Source organism: Carettochelys insculpta, chromosome 1, assembly GCF_033958435.1.
Source record: "Carettochelys insculpta isolate YL-2023 chromosome 1, ASM3395843v1, whole genome shotgun sequence".
NCBI classification, from domain to species: Eukaryota; Metazoa; Chordata; order Testudines; family Carettochelyidae; genus Carettochelys; species Carettochelys insculpta.
The window spans coordinates 162,325,374-162,346,373 of NC_134137.1; the positions used below are offsets into that span (position 1 = coordinate 162,325,374).

The 21,000-nt window shown below is 39.2% G+C and overlaps 1 protein-coding gene across 11 annotated transcripts in view; it reads right to left on the minus strand.

The window, feature by feature from the left end:
• DMD (dystrophin) overlaps positions 1–21,000 on the minus strand; it is a 2,199,436-nt gene that overhangs the window by 604,662 nt on the left and 1,573,774 nt on the right. For all 11 annotated transcript variants that reach the window (XM_074994601.1, XM_074994607.1, XM_074994584.1 and 8 more), the window contains one exon: positions 18,132–18,367. In XM_074994601.1, coding sequence (XP_074850702.1) covers positions 18,132–18,367 — 236 coding nt within the window. The remainder of the gene's footprint in view (positions 1–18,131; positions 18,368–21,000) is intronic.

The following is a 21,000-nucleotide window of genomic DNA, read 5'->3' on the forward strand; positions in this document are numbered from 1 at the left end:
GCTTCTCAGCAGATCAGCCCAGAAAATCCACCAGACATCCAAGCAGCAGAAACTGATCTTCCAGAAGACTGTGGCAAACAGAATACAGAGGAGATCAGGAAAGCCATCTTGAAAGCAAAAAACAATAGTGACACAGGTCCACACAACAATCCTGCAGAAGCCCTCAAAGCAGACACTGATATCATAACAGAGATGCAGAGTCCCCTGTTTGAGAAGATCTGAGAAGAAGAGGATATACCATCAGACTGGAAGGAATGCTACCTCATCAAAATCCCCAAAAAGGGCAGTTTAAGTAGCTGTGAGAAATATAGAGGAATCACACTTATGTCAGTTCCAGGACAGAATCATTCTGGAAGGACTGAAACACCCAGGGGACCCAGAGCTGAGAGACCAGCAAGCTGGCTTTTGACAGAATAGGTCATGCATTGATTGGATCTCAACATTATAAATCATATTGGAGCAATCTATAGAATGAAATTCGCCACTTTACATCAAGTTCCTCGATTACAAGTAAACCTTTGACAGCATATACAGGGAAACCCATTGGCAGCTGCTCCAGCATTATGGCACAGCAATCAAGTTAGACAGCCTTACGAAGAACTCTTACAAAGGAATGACATGCAAAGTTTGCCATGGGGGATGGTTCACAAGGAGCTTTGAAGTGAAGACTGGAGTTCAACAAGACTGCTTGTTATCATCATTCTTCTTTTTCTTTGTGATAGACTAGGTAATGAAGACAACAACAGGAGGGAAAAGAAATGGGATCCTTTGGAGACTGTGGACCCAGTTGGATGATCTGAATTTGACAGTCTGGCACTTCTGTACCACAGTCACTGACAGATTTAAGTGAAGATGTCAGATCTTGCCAACATTTCAGCTACAGCTGGCTTTAACATCAACAAGGAAAAAGCCTAAGATCTTGGAAATCTACATTAGTACCACAAAGCCAGTCCAACTTGGTGGCAGGATGCTGGAAGAAGTTGAGGTCTTCACATACCTGGACAGCATCATTGATAGAGTGGGGCACCCTGATGCTGATGTGAGAACGAGGAGTGGGAAAGCAAGAACAGCTTTTCTTCTTATGAAAAACATCTGGAACGCTGAGCAGATCAGAGCTCAGAGGAAGATCAGGTTATTCAACTCCAATGTCAAAACAGTCCTATTGTATGGAGCAGAAACTTGGAGAATAACAAAGAGAACTGTCAAAAAAATCCAGACATTTATCAATAACTGTCTCTGTAAGATCCTCTGGATCCACTGACCATACACCATCAACAACTAAAACCTGTGGCAAGTGACTCATCAACTTCCTGCTGAAGAAGTCAGGAAGAGAAGATGGTGATGGATTGGATGTACCCTTAGAAAACCAATCATCAAGATCACAGGACAACCCTTAAGCTGGAACCCACACGGAAAAAGGAAAAGAGGGCACCCAAGCAATACCTGCTGTAGAGACCCGAAGGCAGGCACTAAAAAGATGGGATATACCTGGTCAGAACTGGAAGAGATCACCTTCTACAACCTTGTCCAGTCTGCTCGCCAGCCTTTCAGTGACTGAGCTGATTTGTTCCCTCTTAAGCTTCCTGACCAGGTCTGAAGGGACCAGGCTACCTTGGTTCAGATTTGTCCTTTAACCCCTTTGGGTCCCGTGTGGGGTTTCCACATCTCATTACACCTTTCTTCTAGCTTATAACAGGTCCAGGGGTCAGGCCTGCCAATGAAGAGGGTTATGGGTGCAGCTGCCCCAGGGCCCAGTGGTTCTTATGGGCCCAAGGCTCCTGGTTGCTGCTACTATAGCAACAGCAGTGGCAGGAGGTCTGGCCCACCTTTGAATCACTTCCAGAATGCCACGTCAGGCATTTTGAAGGGATATGATAGCTGGCGGGGAGGGTCCTAGTGCTGCGTTTTGGATAGCTCTGAGACCTAGCTGTTCCAGACCCATCCTTTCTGAAGCCATGGGCCATGGTACACGTTGTCCTGGGGCCCCTGGTGACTGTTGGCCCCACTGCCAGACAGGGTTCCCTCTAATTTTTTCCATCATTGGTCAGAATAAGTAAGGCAAGTATAGATGCGCACCACACATAGAAACACAAACTGCTGGGTGTGGATGCTGTGGGCACTCTGATAATCAGCTGGGTAGCACTTGAATCTCTCCTGGGCATCTGCCCAAGTGCTCTGCTTACAGGGAACACTACCACCAGGAATACATATACTAATGTTTGGATGAATATATTTGTGAAATGTATCTGTCAAAAAGCAAACCTCTACTGATCAAACATGCTAGGAGAAAAGCTCAGGACCTGTTCAATCATCTCTTCTCCTTAACTTAGATCATTTGCAGGTATTGTATTTTATCTCTTTCCTGTTTCTGAACCTTATATATGTTGGTAATTTAAATATAGCTGCTGGAGCACATTGATGACAGAATGTGCAAAGTAGTTAGTACTCAAGAAGCTCAAGACCTCTGAGTTTCAATGGTATACGTGTGCTTTAGTCACTTCAGATATTCTTCAAAATTCTGCCCCACCAGTCTCAGTTTATCTACAAGTAATAATTAAGTATGGGATTTTTCAAAAAGATCCTCAGGGAATTAGATACCCAACTCCTTTTGACACACAGTGGGGCATGGCGCCTAACTCCCTTTGGTTCTTCTGAAAATGGCAAGTTAAATTTTACTTGTTCACATCACAAGGATGTTATGAAACAATGCATTAGCATGAAACATTTATTGTCACATTCCTGGTTCGTGACACTGGCAAAAGAGAAAAAAAATCCTCCTGACTCCTGACATTTAGGCAGTAGACACCATTTAAAGCTTCTCAGCCAGGAGGCTAGGAACTGGTTATTTGGCATGGTCCAGAAAGCCAGACTTTAAAGAAGACTTCCCTTGAGGAAATGTGGTAAAGGCACCATGGACTGCTTTTATCCTATAGGGCTTACTCCACAGGTGCATGCTCTGTCCCTGTATTTTGTTTTTTTAGTCACAGAGCTGTGTTTGTATAAGGTATCAGATGGATTCACTTCAAGGGGTCACTAGTATGGACTACAGAGCACGACTATTTTAATTTACAGTTCTGGGATAATTTTCATCTCCCACATTAAGGAATTGTCTGTCTCAAGCTCAGCTTCATTAGGAAGCTCTGTTGGCACCCTACGTTTATATTTAGAACATTTCATCCTTTCCCATGAAATCAGCATGATTATCAGTCAGCCCCTGTAGTTCTGATTTGCATTTTATGATTAGAGCTGCATTAGAGTTTTCTGTGTTGCATTATTGCTTGGGAAATAACCCACTTTTATATCTTTTACAATTTCTGAATAAATTTCTGTCTGCCTATCTGTCTGTCTCACTCTCTCTTTCACACTCACTCTCTCACACACATGACAAATATGGTCAGTTCAGAATTACAAAGTAGCCTGTAGGTCTTATATGTCATCCAAGTCCCACAAGGTCTTTATACCCTACTTATATGGCTCCTGCAGCAGATTGGAATTGGGAGAGTACAAAGGGGGCTTAAAGCCATTTTAGTGATTTCCTTCTGTTTTGGCTATGAGCTCTGTGCTGTGCCTCTTTGAGATGCAGCACAGAATTTCACCTAATGTGTACAGAATAGTAAACGGAACTTTGCACATTGTGTGCTGAATATAATATAATATAATGTAATATGACAGTTTATATATATATACACACACACATATATATATGTATATATGTATATATATATATATCAACTGATCATTATGCAAGTTAGTTTAGTTCAGTTGCAAGTGACTCCTTCTTTTTTATTATAATATTTTCTTATAAATTCTTGCTAAAATTGGAACTCAGGAAATCTTTGCATTGGTTGTAGTAACAGGCGTTATAGAACTGAGTTTCAATTCAATTGGGTTTCAATTCAATTCAAGCAAACCAGCCATAGTTAAATTCAATCATTTCACGCACATAAAAAGGCCCATCATCATTTTTTGTTATTGTTGGTTTCAAGATATCAGAATCACCGCATTAATTATAAACATTTTACAATCAAATTGGCTGTTGATATTTCAAGTAAGTGATTCAATAGACTATTCCTTGTACATTAGCAATTCATAAAACTGAAAGTTTTTCTTTTAGCATGAAAACAAATTGCATAACTTATTCCCCAAAAGCCATATCCACACGTGTGAGGCACACATACCCTGTGCCCACTCATAGAGTAAAAAATATATTTGTTCCAGCTCTCAAAACTCTTTATCAAAAAATCAGCAGTATTGAAATTATTAACAGTGACTATTCAGATGAGTTCTCCCCACCACACACACAAAGCACAACCACATTCTGAACTCTTAGGCCTAGTTCACATACGGAAATTAGGTAGATTTCACTACATCAGTTGGGGGTGTGGAAAATATACACCAAAGTTGTTAAACTGACCCAAGTCCCTGTGTAGAAAGTGCTAGGTTGATGAAAGCATTCCTCTGCTGACTGAGCTGCCACCTATTGGGGAGGTGAATTAACTATGCTGACAGGATAACCCCTCCCTCCAGGAGATTTGAATGAACCAGTAAAAGGTCAGGGACCACTACTGACAGTGTAATAGGGATTGTCATAAAGCAGCCAAAACTAATAAGGCTTTCTGCAAGCTCATGCAGCCTTAGCATGGTTAAACCAGGAGAATTAAGCCTCTTGCTCAACCTTTGCCTGACCCTACATTCCTCCCTGATTAAATCTGTGTTGGATGTGCTTCCGTCTTTGGTTTAGGAGAAAAGCAAAAAGCTTATCTATATTTACCTTCTGGGATGTGTGTATCAAGACCTCCAGGCATGCAAACCCTGGAGGAACACATCTGGCTAATTAGTAATCTGAGAAAACCTCTTGCTTAAGCTTTTGAAACTGCTTGCCTAACAAGTTTTTCGATTGACATGTCTTTGTCTACTAACAAGGATAAATAAAGGGGAGGTGACAGGCTCAGACATTTCATGAGCAATTCATGGACTCAGTTTAGGACCTCCCAGTAGAAGCTGAATTTTGGGCCAATTGGATTGCTGCTCTGTACCACACAAGAGCCACAGCAGATGTGTGTGAGCGTTCAAGATTAAATAAAGAATGTGAGAGCACTCTTGTATTGTAAAGTTTGTGCCACACATCTATCAGTCAGGAGGTTTTGTTTCCACTGATTTATTTCCACACAGAGTAAAGTTACCAAGAGTTTTGGGTTGGAAGAACCTGGGTAACATCATCAGTACAGATACGTTCTACATTGAAATGTTACAGCTGTGTGACTGTGCCTCTATACCATTTAATGTCTGGGCAAGCCTTTAGAGCACCTTCAGGGCACTTCATTGACTACCACCACTCCATTGATCATATCATATACAGTATCGAGACACAATTTCTCATCTTTTTCCTGCAAACATTCTTAACAGACAAATTTTAAAACTCTCCAAGAAGACCCATCACACATTCTGTCTTTGCTCCCTTTATGCATGAGAGGAGCTCCCATTAAATATCCACAAAGCCATTTCATTATCCTGCTCTTCATACTCTCCTTAAAATTCCTCTCTGATGTGAAGTCTATAAAAGATCAATGGTAAGGCATCTGGTTTGCTGTTTCTTATACTGGCTAGTAGGGTTTCATTGTTTCTTTGTGCTTCATCTAACACATTTAGCCTTCTACTTAGACCATAATCTCTTCAGGTCAGGAGCTGTTTGTTTCATATTTGTACAGTGCCTAACACAGTTAGGTTGTGTCCTCTAGGCACTAATGTAACATAAATATATAAAGTATTAATAATAATGCCAAAAGCAATTCAAACAAGCAAGCCATCCTAATGAAGTCATTCCCTGAATGGAACATTTTATATTCATCTAATGGATCATAATGAGCAACGAGAGAAAAAATTATCTCTCACCTACAGAATAGATACAGCATGAACAATGGTTATTCAAATTTCTAATCACTGACTTGCAAATATGCCTCCCTGCTCACTATGAAATATCAGTGTAAATTCATTCTCAATGTTCTTTCTACTAAGGCTCACAGGATTGCCAATTTGTGCCAAATACGATGGCTTCCTTTTGAACAGAACTTACTCAATCAGAAATGGACTGAGACCATACTTTCACTCAACAATATACCTACAAACAATAATTGGAGGGAGATGACCTTCAGATATTACTAACATAGTTTTGTTTCAAGGTGATGATTTAGGGCCTCATCCAAAACCAGCTGAAAGCAGTGGAAAGTTTCCCATTTACTTAAATGATTTTTAGATCAGGTCCTTAGAGGAAAAATATTGCATGTTCCTATATTCGAACACCTCAGAGAAATAAGAAAATGGCTGAGTGACTTTTTTGTTATTGCAAAACACAAATCTATTCTCTACCATGTCATAATGAGATGGCAAAACTATTTTTTTTTAAATATTGCCTTTCTTTATGGCTATAGAGTAATAAAAAAGAGTCTTCTGGCATACATTCTATACCCCAAGAGGTCCAATTTTCAGATTCATGGCAGTTTTCCTTTTTAAGACTCAGCTTTCTTTTGTGTACAAATCCCTTTAGCATATCATGCAGCATTTTCTACCCTTCAACAGTAAGCTTAGGGGCTAGAAGAAGTTCTTTCATTTTGCTGTGTTCTGTAAAAATGCTGAAGTTGTTCAAAAAGAAAACTTGTAATTCTAACAATTTTTAAAGGGTGTTTAGAATGCCTATTAGTTATTACTATATTATTCACTTCAAAAACACAAACCAGCTTTCCAGTATTTCTCAGAATAATTTTTAAGAAATCTAACAGCAGGTTACGGTCTAAAATAATTCTGCTAGATATTTCATGTTAAATCGAATAACAATAATACTTTGAAATAAGCATATACGGTAACTCTCATCCCCCCAGTGAAAAGACCTAAGGCAAAATTCACTCTACTGAAGAGGTTTGGCTCATGGTTCTGCATATCCTTTAAACTCTGGATAGGGGCTGCAGGGAGGTTAGGTTAGCTGAACACCTGCTCTCTCCCATTGCCTCAAACTCCCATCCTTTTCTATAGTTCATGCTGCCTGGTCAAAATGAATATCTGATGATGCAATGAGGTCTTTTCTCAGAGAGAGGCAAGACAGAGCATCATGGGAAATTCCATCTATGGAGATTTGCTCATACAGAAAATGGGGACATGAGGCATTCAGGAAGCACCAGGACAGCTTTTCCAAAACAGAATATTTTGGAACAAAAAAGCAGTCAAGTAGCACTTTAAAGACTAATAAAACAATTTATTAGGTGAGCTTTAGTGGGACAGACCCACTTCTTCAGACCATAGCCATACCAGAACAGACGCAATATTTAAGTCACAGAGAACCAAAAATAGTAATCAAGGTTGACAAATCAGAAAAAATTACCAAGGTGGCAAATCAGAGAGTAGAGGGGCAGAAGGGTGTGGGGGGGAAGTCAAGAATTAGATTAAGTCAAGTATGAAAAAGAGCCCCTATAATGACCCAGAAAATTCCAATCCCAGTTCAAACTATGTGTTAATGTGTTGAATTTGAATATAAAAGAGAGTTCAGCAGCCTCTCTTACAAGACTGTTGTGAAAATTCCTCTTCAGTAAGACACAAACTTCTAAGTCATTAACAGAATGGCCCACTCCATTAAAATGCTGGCTGATAGGTTTGTGGATCATGAGTGTTTTTATGTCTGTTTTGTGCCCATTAACTCTTGTCTATGAAGTTTGTTCAATATACAAAGCATCTGGGCATTGTTGGCACATGATGGCATATATGATGTAAGCTGAGGAACATGGGAATGTGCCCATGATTCTGTGAATAACCTGGTTAGGTCCAGTGATGGTATCTCCAGAATAGATATGTGGACAAAGCTGGCAGCAAGCTTTGCTGCAAGGAGAAGTTCCAGGACTGGTGTTCCTGTTGTATAGACTGTGGTTGTGGGTGAGAATCCTCATAGGGTCGGGAGGTTGTCTGTAGGAGAGAACAGGTCTGTCACCTAGGGTCTTCTGGAGTGTGGCATCCTGATTAAGGATAGGTTGTAGGTCTTTAATAATGCAGTGCAGTGGTTTGAGTTGGGGGCTGTAGGTAATGACAAGTGGTGTTCTGTTCTTGGCTTTTTTGGGCCTGTCTTGGAGTAGCTGGTCTCTGGGTATTCATCTGGCCCTACTGATTTTATTTTTTATTTCACCTGGTGGGTAATTCAGGTTTATGAATATTTGGTAAAGATCTTGTAGTTTTTGGTCTCTGTCAGTAGGATCAGAGCAAATGCAATTGTACCTAAGGGTTTGATTGTAAACAATGGATCTAGTTATATGTGCAGGATGGAAACTAGAAGCGTGTAGGTAAGTATAGCGATCAGTGGGTTTCCAGTAGAGTGTGGTACCGATCAGGCCATCCTTGATTTGTGCTGTAGAGTCCAGGAAATATATCTCTGGTGTGGAGTAACGGAGGCATAAGTTGATTGTTAAAGTCTCTGTGGAATTCTTCTAGAGTCTTCTAGAGTCCCTATACCATGGGTCCAAATCATAAAGATGTCATCAATGTATTGTAAGAAGAAGAGGGGTAATAGGGAACAAGAGCTGAGGAATCGTTGTTCCAGGTTAGCCATAAATATATTAGCATATTGTGGGGCCATGCAGGTGAAGAATTCCACAGAGACTTTTAACAATCTCATGTTCCTCAACTAACATCATATATGCCATCATGTGCCAACAATGCCCAGATGCTTTATATATTGGACAGACTTCAAACTCTCTTAGACAAAGAGTTAATGGGCACAAAATAGACATGAACACCTCCTGATCCACAAACCTGCCAGCCAGCATTTTAATGGAATGGGCCATTCTGTTAATGACTTAAAACTTTGCATCTTACTGAAGAGGAATTTTCACAACAGTTTTTCAAGACAGTTTGCTGAACTCTCTTTTATATTCAAATTTGACACATTAACACATGGTTTGAACCGGAATGGGAATTTTCTGGGTCATTTTCGGGTGTCTTTTGCATACTTGGTTTAATCTAGTTCTTGACCTCCCCACCCCATCTTCTGCCCTATACTCTCTGATTTGCTCACCTTGATAATTTTTTTCTGATTTGTCAACCTTGATTACTATTTTTGGTTCTCTGTGCCTTAAATATTGAGTCTGTTCTGGTATGTCTGTGGTCGGAAGAAGTGGGTCTGTCCCACGAAAGCTCACCTAATAAATTATTTTATTAGTCTTTAAAGTGCTACTTGACTGCTTTTTTGTTTTGATAGAATATAGAATAACACAGCTTTCTCTCTGTTACTATTCAGAATATTTTGGGTTTTTTTCAATAAAAATAAAATTAAGCTTTCTGCTGAAAGCATGTACTTTTTGTGAAATCTTTGGTAAAAATTGCAGGGAAAAACAATTTAGATAGAAAACTTTTCTGCAAATGTAACAACATATTCCACTGAACAGAGATGATGCCATTTGTTCAGGTGTACACACAGTACTTATTAAGCAGCAGTAATAAAATATATGTTACAGAACTATGCTCAAAGCTTGAGAAAAATTATACTACCGAAATGCTAATTTTGTCTGTTTTTAGATAATGTTTTTTAACAAGGCATGTAATAAACCTTTAACTTTTCCTATTTTTTTAAATTACTACTCTCTACTCCACTTTTCTCTGATTTCTTGTAATCAGAACATTGGTGCTGTGTTCTTCCTTATTTTTCTCAAATGACATGCAGCTTCTCCACAGATCATGGCACGTCCTCCATTTGTATATTTAAACCAGTCAAGGCCTGAAGGATGGGCACACTACATTTTCCATTGCCCAAGTACATCAAGTCTATTGAACTCAGAATGTACACAATCAGTTTATCATAGATTTAAGAGACATTTTAGCTGTCAAAAAAGACTTGCCTCTAAATACTTGAAAACATTTTTTCAGCTTTGCTTTTTCTGTTTTTATTTTTAAGATAAAGAGGGGCCAAAATTATCTATAAAATTGAACCAAGATTAGTCATATAAAAGCACTGTAGTTGCAACTTTATGGAAATACCATCCATTCTCCATAATAACTTTGGCCTTGCAGCTGCAAAGCATGCAGGCTAATGGAGAACTTCTATTAGCTATCGCTCCCTAGGTCTAAATGGCCTTGACTTAGTTTGAAAGCTACAGCTGCTAAATAGAGGGCAACGTTCACCCACATATTGTGCCTGATTCTGCTACCTCAAAATTTATAGCAAAAGTCGACTGTTCAAAGCAGTGAGTTTAGGATTAGACCCAAAACAACCCACAAAGAAACTCATTAATAATGTTACTAAATTACAAGCTCTTTTTCTTCAAATGCAGCTGGCACATGTGGAATCAATTAGATTTAACTACATGAAAGGTCCAAATTGTCATGATTTTATAACATCTAAGGACATTATCATCCCCGTGGGCCAGGGAATACACGCCTTTAGCTATGAAAAATCAGTGCAGGCACATAAAAAATCCAAAGTCTCACAGGCTGCCATTTGGCAGCATTACCAACGGTCACTTTTTGACAGTTGGTTTTTCCGGTAACCTGAACTCATGGATAATTCATAATCAGGTATTTGAATTCCAGGCCTCATATTGGGCGAAGGTAAGACCTTCGAGAACCTTCTATGGCCAGGAGGACCTGGTTGAAAACCTCACCTTCAGATCATGAATATGTAAATGGCATGATGAATAATACATGAGGATGCAGAATATAAGCGGGTGCTGTGAAGCACTCTGCGGCCCCTGGAGGTGAAGACAGGACTCTGCACTCCTACACAGGGAAGCGTGGCTGTGAGAGCAGCGTCCGCTGAGTCCCTTAGGCCAGCCCTCAGGGGGCGAAGCACCTGAAATCACTGAGAGCTGAGGTGAAATCACTGAGAGCTGAGGTAAAATCACCTCAGAACTGCTCTCCAGCTGCGGCACTGGCCTGGACTCGTGCGGTCCCACCGCTCGCAAGCATCCCCTCCCACCTGTGGCACCGGCGGCAAGTGGCCTCAGAGGAGCGGAAGCCGAGTGTCAAACTGGCCTGCCCTTGCTTAACCCGGAGGCCACCATCTTGTCACCTCTCCACCTGCGGCACTGTCGGCTGTGACTACCTACCTGACAGGACGCTCTCACCGGACTGGACTTTCTACCAACTACAACCTTCTTCTTCAGGACATATAACATTACTTGCAAATACATATACAGACTCACACCTGGGACATCGGGGCTCCCAACGGGGGTGTAGGGGTCACGCCCCTGCAGTGTGCTGGCCCGACGGGGTAGGCACAGAACCCGAGGGCCTGACCCTCAGGGCCAGGCCTGTGTGCCCAGGGTTATAATACAGCACATTTAATTATTAATTGTTTACTGCTTTATATTGATAGTATTGTTGTTATTATAGTATAGGTTTAACATTGAATCCTTTATTGATAGTTCTGTTAGGAAGGTATTATCCCCTACCTTATGGTACCTATATTCTTCCGCATATAGCAAGTGAAGGCCCAGCCTCCTCGCCTCCCGCAAGCTACCAACACAGTGCTTCCTGAGGAAGAGCTGAGGCCTCCCAGGAGCACATCATAAAAAGTGCCCACAAAGGGGGTATCGGAGGGCCTCCCACAAATAGAGGAGCTACCCTCGACTGACCCCCAAGGGCCTATCTTTGGGGCAGCGGTAGTGCCCTGCCCTCGGCCAGGAGCGGGGGTTAGCACCCCTCCCTCCACCTATAAAAGTTGGTAGCAGGGATAATATAAATTCCTTCACCCCTTTCACCTTTCCATCACTAATAAACTGAATTTTTGCCTTCCGGAGAAATAAAAATTTATAACTACACCAAGGAATCTACAATCCAGCAAACAATGTTCATCGTAAGATTATAGCTATAGTTATTGTTTAGTTCAGTATAGTTAGTTTGTTATTTAACAGTGTGCTTTAATAAAATAGTTAATTTGTTTCACCTATTTCTGCCTTGTCCTTGGTCTCGCCTTTCCTTGCCAGCCACTCCCCGCTGGGAGGCTTGGGCGGAGTCTAGTGCACACTGGGGTGGGGCTCTCCTGCCTGGGTTTACAGCAGGGAACTGATCGGGTCCTGGGATCTGTTCTTAGGAGGCTTGTGACCTCCTTCTAAGGGCTTATTTTAAATTACCACCTGCCCAGAAAAAAGCCCGGCACAAATGAGTGTTAAATTTTAATTATCTATAATGCAAAAATAGTATGATTAATTGTCGTTGAACTTTGCATAGTCTCCTCTAATTGCAGAGGAAATATGACAAATTAGAGGACAAACATTTTCCAGCGTATTTTTATAATCATGCCAAAACAGGTTGAAGTTACCACCGTTTCCATAGTAAAGCAAGTGAAGAAAATTTGTCTATGTCCACTCATTCCTCTTTCACAAATTGTTCCTTTAGTCCAGTCTTTCTGGCTGTGTCTACACTTGTATTCCTCTTTTGAAAGAGGCATACAAATAAGGGAAATAAAAATGCAAATTAGGTGCAGATTTACATATCTGGCACCTCATTTGCATATTCTTCTTTCGAAAGAGCTTCTTTTCAAAAAAGAAAAGCAGTATAGTTGCTGCTCTTTTGAAAGTAAACCCGATCTTCAAAAGAGTCTTTTTTAAAGGGAAAAAGGCTTATTTTGAAGATGTGTTTATTTTCAAAAGAGCTGCGTCTACGCTGCTTTTCTTCTTTTGAAAGCAGAATATGCAAATGAGGTGCCAGATATGTAAACCTGCACCTAATTTGCATTTTTATTCCCCTCATTTACATGTCTCTTTTGACAGAGCAGTGCAAGTGTAGATGCAGCCTCTGACTGCTCTTAAGTCATGAGAATAAAATGAAGCATCATTGAAAACCAATTGAATTGAAATTTATTATGTTGATTCTTTCAGCAATTTACATGCAGTATGTTATTCATTTTCATCTTTTCCCCCAACTTTCCAAAGTATCAAGTTATAGAAGATAAATTTCATATAATTCTGTTTTGTCTCTCAGTTTACAGACAACATGCTGGTCATTTTAGAGCTTTGAACTCCCATCTGCTACAAAAGATATATCCTTTGAGTCAAAGCATACAGGACTCTATTTTTTCCTTGTTGTACCCCTCTGAGTAAAAATTAGAACTCTTATACCAATATTTTGAAGTGTCTGTTTCTTAAATTATGCAGAAGAGAACTATGTATTAATGTACTTTTAAAACCACTTTGGCAGACTCGAGTTCAAGAAATATGCATTACTGCTGCAAAAAGAAAAAACAAAAACTATTCCCATTCTTGTTTTTGAAATAAATATGGGGAACGATAATTCCAAAGAGGATGAAATTATTAGACATGATAATAAATTTTTGCTATGCTGAAAACTCATTTTCTCTACACAATGCATGCACTTCCTACTATATTTTAAAGTCATACTGCTTTCTGTTTTAACATTTAACAACAGTAAGGCCAGATCACATTTTTGCTGTTTTTTATACAGATGTTCGTGCCCACGCGCACGCACACACACACACACACACACACACACACACACACACACAAAACCTCTGCACTTGCTACTTTACTACTGTAATCATTCATAGTTCCAATTCATTGGGGCCACTTTCAAGCAAAGTTCAAGCTATCTGCTGTTAGGAATAAGGATTTCAAAGTTGCCGGAGTCCTTTAGAAAAAGAGCCCTGTCCGGACGAGCTGTGCAGCAGTGAGCTGCGTCAATTTCGAAGTGCTGCGGCTGCCGGCATTCTAACTAGGTGCTGAATATGGATTTCAGCGCTTCATTAGTAAACTTCAAAATGGCCATTTTCATGGCCATTTCGAAGTTTTGGGCTAGTGTAGATTAGACAACAAGAGGGAAATGAACCCGACCAAAATGATCTTAAAAAAGTAGCGTCAATAACATTATATGCTGTTGCTAAGAAAAGGACAGCTTAAAGTCACTTGTTTTTACTCGTACAATTTGGAAAATACCCCATTATATGTACTGCTATGTTTATGGAAGATTTTCTTTTTTGTTCTTTAAAATATTCTTTAACTTTTATATTTATAGGAAAGACATGGAAATAAATCAAAGACCTCTTTCATGATTCTCAAGTAAGGTATTAAAAAGGCCATTTTCTAAAGCTTTGGGTGTGTCTACTTTTGGATGCTTACTTTCAGACAAACTGCAGCATCAAATTGCAGCATCATAAATCAGTTCAAACACAGACCTGGATTCTGAGGTTAATGGGGTTGTGTGTAGACGTGTCAACGCATTTTCACAGATCATAATATGCCTCAGACTCTGCAGGATAAGTACTGCAATATTACAAATAAAGCAGTTGAAGCAATCATCATGATCATCATCAATAACTGTGGGCTCAACACCCTTTGGTGTCTGATGCCTCTCTCACTATTCCTTTCCAAAAATTAAATGGACAACGTGTTCAATAGTGAATATTAATTTCAGGTGTTTAAGCTGAATCACCTTTGATCTGATTTTCAGTGTAGCTGAGCATCCACAGTTCCTATCTACTTCATTGCATGTTGTAGGTGCTCAGCATCCTCTGAAAGCAGGCCTTATTAGATTCAACTTGATGTCAGTGTTGCCTCCCCAGTCTGACACTCTGAGTACATTAAGTGGGGTCCTGCAAAAACCTTAAAAATACCTTGCTTGTAAAGGTTCTGCTTAAAAAACATGCCAAGGTCACAGATTCCCTGGCCCTGGCCTGGTAGACTACCATCACCCAAGTGAAAAAAAAATCTTTGATCCAGAAAGACACACTTGGGATGTCTGCCTTTGGGATATCCCAAGCTCTTACCCCTAAGGCATGAATATATACAGACCCTTCTGAGGACACAGGAATCTGATCATTGCCTTAAAAACGTAATTTATTCACAAAACAAAAGAAAATAACTTAAACATACCAATTGCAGTACAGAGGATTACTTTCCAGGGATTCAGTTTAGAAGTCACAGAGTACAGGGGAAAGAAATTAACCAGAGCAACTCCACACCAAGTCCCAAAATAATAAATAACCTGATTGTGTCTAACTAAACATTTCTACTTACATATCTATGGCTGATTATGAGACAGCCAGAATATTTACTGGATTTATTCCTGCTGTTTAGGAGCAATCATTTCTCTCTGTCTCCTCTGCAGCCACACACACAAAGACTTCTCAGACTGCAACTGTTCTCAGCTTAACAAAATGTCTCTTCCTCCCATTACCTGAGCACCCCCTGCTGGGAGTCCTCTGTAAGGGTTACCCCTTTATCAGCATCCATTCATGACAACTTGGAATTAAAAAATGGGGCACCAAAAATTAGTTGTCAGGTCTGAAACTGTAAAGCTAACTTACTTGGCTAAATTCACATAGCAATTCAGTGATACACTGAGGAACAGAATCAGGTTTGATGACTTTCTGTTCCAAGCTGTAAGCCCTATGTCTGCTCAGACTTATCTGATGGCCATAACAGGATTGAGAGTCAGGGAACAGGGATTCTTAGGTGGAATTTACATGACTGCAGCCTTGGTCTATTAATATGGTGTGTGGTTTGGTAAGGAGAAGGCTAAAACTGCATTAGACTGCATAAACAAATAGTTAAGTAGGCTTAAACTAAGATATAGACCAGTTAATTTTAAAACATGTAGACGTGGAACTTCGCTGAAAATTACAGTGCTCTAGAGAAAATATAGATAACATTAGATGCCATTTTTGTTACTAATGGAGATCACTAGAAGTGAAGATTTCAGACACCAAGGCTGTGCCTACACTAGCCCCCTTCGAAGAAGGGGGCATGGTAATCAGCCTGATCTGGGAATAACAATGAAGTGCTGTGATGAATATGCAGCACCTCATTAGGCTAACTCTCCCCACATCAACTTTGAAGTTTTGAAGCACCGGCATGCCATGTACTGTGGCCACTTTGAAGTACCCATGCAACTTCAAAGTGCCCTTACTCCCAAAAAATTTTCAAGAGAAGTCTAGAGTAGATGAAGGAGTAGATAAGGAAAGACTGACATGTGCCATGTATGAAAAAAGTTGTTTGGAAGACTTAAATACACACAGAGGTACTGAAAAATAAGATGTAGCTGTGAAAGGCTTTAGTTTAATTACACTTTACAATGCTAACGTTTAGTAAATTAATGCAGATCAAGGGAAAATCTGGTTGTTTACCACTCATGCTTCAAAATTCTTCCAGATTTTAGCTGGAGAAATAATAATTATATAGCCAGGAAACAAGAACTCAGCTGGTGTTGATGAAAAAGAATAGGAAGAATCTCAACTGACATCCAAAAATGTCCTGCACTGTAAATTCTTCAGAAATGGGAAAAAAGAAGTGTGGTACTGTGTGGATCATAATAATATAAGAACAATGGTGCCAAAATGAAAACAACAGGCCATGTTCAATGGAAGCCCTTGACCTGCCCAATAAAACATAATACTAAGACGTGTTTGTCATATTTTCATCTACTGTTCTATATTTTACTGTACATAGAAAAATGGAAATTTGCATTTCATGGGATACGAGCTCTAAAGAAGGTTAAATCTTTCAGTAGCAGATTAATTCTGAAAATGGGATTTATCGAACACAACACATTTTGAAGGTTTCACAACACATCATTGTTGTAAAGGTAAATATTTGGACTGATAAATTATAGAATGTATTGCAAAAATGTGACTTTATTTGAAGACTATTATTATTTTAGCAGATTATAACAGCTCCAAAGGAGAACAGCATAGAAGACCAATATGATTATTTAGTTGAGCTTTTCCTCCCAAATTACAGGTATGTAAATGTAATGATTTATTACCTTGGCTATTACAACTTAAACATCAAAATGATCAGATCACTTTAAATATTTGACAACATGTATCTTTTCAATCTAAAGCTTTACAAAAGGCACAAAAATATTAATAATCTCTGACACCTCTGTTCTTGGCATTCACGTCACTTAGAAATGGCCAAAACAGTATTTAAAATGGTTTAAAATCATTTTATCTAGTTTCTATAGTATACTAGATTGAACCCAATATGGTTATGGCATTCTTAAGATACAGTACAGTAAGGTACAGATTTACTCTGAAAATATTGACCTGACCTATATTCACTGGTAGAGATGAATACCAAAACTTTTTTTCCACCTCAGGAAGGTAATACAAAATGAGAGTGTTGGAGTGGGAGTAGGGGGTAATAAACAGTATCAAATAATTGTGAGTCATTAAAAAAGTGAAATACACAAAAAAGAAATAGAAAAGGATTAAGCTGCTTATATATTTGACTAAATCCTTCTCCTGTAGAATTTTTAAGAGGTAGACAATAAAAAAATTCTGTGTTCTTTCAGTTTTTCTTTAAATAAAAAGAAAATTCAATTTCTGTCCTCTGTGATAATCAGCCCTCATATTTGGAAGATGAAGCAGAGAAATAGTTCGTAATACAAAACCATAAATTCAGTTTACAAGTGCTCAAATGAATGGAAGTTTAGCACTTCAAGTTTTGCACAGGCAAGCTGAATCTTTTATACTGAACACTGTTAAATGTGGAAGGCAGGTAATTACTTTCAGGCTATATAATAACAAATTACTTTTATTGCCATAGAGTTGCTGAAGTTAAAATTTTGTTCTTCTTTCTATACACAAGTATTTCCATATTTTTGTTGTTTTTCAGAGATGACTAATACTTAAGCAGTTTGCTGACAAAACACTTGCTTTAATAAACAGTTCTTTTGTAAAAAGGGTCTGAGGAGCTTTTCACCAGAGGAACACAGCAGGCTACAAACCTCTCAGTAAGTTCATATAGCAGCACTCAAATGTGATAAAGGTATATTTCCTTTTCTGTTTACATCATGGATCTTTCCTTTCTATTTTTTTTTTTTCAGATCTGATCCCATCTCGCCTGTGATACCATAAAGAAGGGTGCACTAGAAACAGGATAGATCTGATTACACAGCTATGGCACATATAGGGACATTGTCAGTTAAATGTAGTTTTCATTATCAACAAACTATTTTGTTCCTTTTTCAGTGATTATAAAATTCAACTCCTAGAATTCAATTTAAAGCAGATTAACTGTAGAATTTGTATGTTATGCTCCTTAATTTAAGTGTTTCCTCTCATGTTCCCTGATGAAATGATTACCCGTTTAATAACTGTGACAGGCTTTCAACAGCAAAAATTAACGTCTAAATGTTTCTCATACCTTTTGTTTGATGATCATGTCGTTGATGTCATCAAGATCACCCACTGTCACTATCTGTGATTTTATCACTCGATCCAGTACAGAAAGCCAGTCAGTGAGTTCTGCCCAGGCCTTATTAAAGTCAGCCAGTGCTGGCACCTCCAGAAGCAAGGATGATGGCATTTCTACTTTGGAGATGGTAGTTTCCTTGGTTACCACGGTTTGTGTAACCACAGTAACAGTTTGACCAGAAGTTCCTGAAAATTAAAAAAGAAATTAATATTGTTAGATAAAGGGATTGTGATCAATTGCTCATTTCAGTAACACAGTGCACTCGCTGGAAAGGTAATTATGTCAATGAATATATCATTTGTAGTATGTTGCCCACTTGAAATATGAAAATGCATACAAAACAAATCACATGAATGTATATTAAGTATACCAAATATATTATGACATATACCCAACCTGTGCCTTCAGTCACCCTATCTCCTCCCTCCTTGACTTGTTTGTAAGAGCTCACTCCATCCTAGCAGAAACAAAAGCAATCTCAGGAATACCATTGTGTAATGGCAAACCCGAAACATGAGGTCACTGAAGTACTCCACTCCTTTGGAGATGTCTGGCAGTGCAAATTAACTTGGAACTGGGAGGTGATCCCAGACCTAGGCTGCAGTACCCAGGTCGTCCCAACATGTACTCTGCTGAGTGCATTGGATATCACAATAATCCCAGAACCTCCAGTTATCCTGCCACTATGACCCACTTCTTACCAAACACCCTCCCCGCTGCCACAGAAGCTCTTCCACCCCTCACAACTGAGCTATCAGCCTCCAATCAGAAAGAAAGCAGCAACAGATTCACAATCAGCAGACCATCCACGCTGCCCTCTTTGTGGAGCAAGCTGTGTCCTCACATGCACATTTAACTCCCTTGTGTCAGGTGGTTCTCTAGATCCTGAAACACTGGGTGGCACATCACACCCTGCTACATTAGGATAAAAATACTTTTTGTTCCAGTAGCAACCTAACCACTTTGACCTGCACTCTACTCCTCCAATCATGAATTACCATTGGAACTGGGATTATCTCTTCCTCCACTAACCCTCATGTCAATAGGAGACTGCTTTTTTTCTATACTCCATTAGAATAGTATGCACTATGTGAAGGTGGAGATGGGAGCAACACTTGCAGATGTAGGATTCAGGGAAAACAAACTTCTCAAGAAGACACAATGGATGCATCTTATCTTCCTTTAGGAGGACAAGCCAGATGAGTAAATATTTACGCACAAAAGGTCAAGTCATAAAAATACAAACAGGTTTAACAGAACGAGCAACAACTCACAAGTGCAGCAATTTCACATATAACTCATTTTAAAAATGACAATGGAGAGATACTCAATATCTGAGCTGAGTCTATCACTACATACACAGCATATAAACTCACATCCACGCCTGAACCCAGGGGGATACTTGGAGCAGAGAAACAGGTTTTAGGGTGACAGTTATGTTCATACCATGAATGGTTCACTGGATTATCATCGTAATACAGGCAAACATAAATGGTCCTCAATGGAAAACTTTACACAAGACCTCATTTTACTTAACAATGATTGTGAAAGTATCACTCTTATTGCTAGCTCATGCTTTAACAGTACAACACTGATAGCATGGCATACGCTAAATGTGTGTCCAAAATAAAAATAACCCCTACAGCACTAATATACAATAAAAACTTTTAGCATTTCAAAAATATATATAGTAGCAGATTTTTTATCTGAATATGTTGGATCATTTCTCCATGGGTGTGCCTACATGAGCACCCTACTTTTGGAAGGGCCATGTTAATGAGGGAGTTTGAAAGATGCTAATGAGGTGCTGTCATGAATATGCAGCACCTCATTAGCAAAATGGCAGTTGCAGTAATTCAAAAGTGCTGCTTACTAATCACGCACCACCCATGTAGCTGGTGTTAGGAAGAAGGGGCTTTTGAGGACTGAGGCGTCCTTTCAAAAGGCCCCCAGATACATAGGCAGCATGCGATTAGAAAGCAGCACTTTTGAATTGCCACAGTTGCCATTATGCTAATAAGGCACTGCATATTCATGACAGCACCTCATTAGCATCTTTCAAACTCCCTCATTAGCACGCCCCTTCCGAAAGAAGAGTACTCATGAAGACACACCCCACATGTTTGAATTATCTTTCTCTTTTAACCTCAAAGAATATAATTATAATAAAACTCATGGCTAGAACATCTATTTTCTAAAGAGTCTCACTATAGATATTAACCACATGTTCTGCAAGTTCAGTGTATGTAAGATTTTATTGAACTCTTATATTTTTGTTTGAGGAAAAACAGCTTTCGTTTTTCCTCTTCTGTCCCCTTCCTTTTCTCTATTTATTGGGTTTCATTATCTTATTCAAAAAAAAAATCATTATATTACTGAAAAAAATGTAATGGACTAAAGTGTTTTGTTACAATTCTGGCTCCATAGTCCTTAATGATGTAAAATGCTACGAATACTTGCCACTGTAGAAGAAAGCTTTGTAACATAAGATAATTTTAAACACTAGGCATCTGTCCCTTAGTTGCTGCTTTTGTCATTCAAAAATTAGCTCTGATAACTGGCTGCATAGAGAATTTGTGTGCATATATGTGCGTGTGTGTAGTTAATCATAGAAAGACAATTTATGCTTTAAATTGTTATAATAAGCACAGTTTGGCAATCCAAAAGCTAGCCACAACACCTAATAGCAAGACTGCAGATTTAAAAACTGCATTTGCAAAAATAGTTTCAAAGGTGCCGGCCTCACATAGGCTATATCTACACCAAGCCCTAGTGCCTAAAGTTTGATGCAAACAGGCAGCCTACATGCAAAATGGTG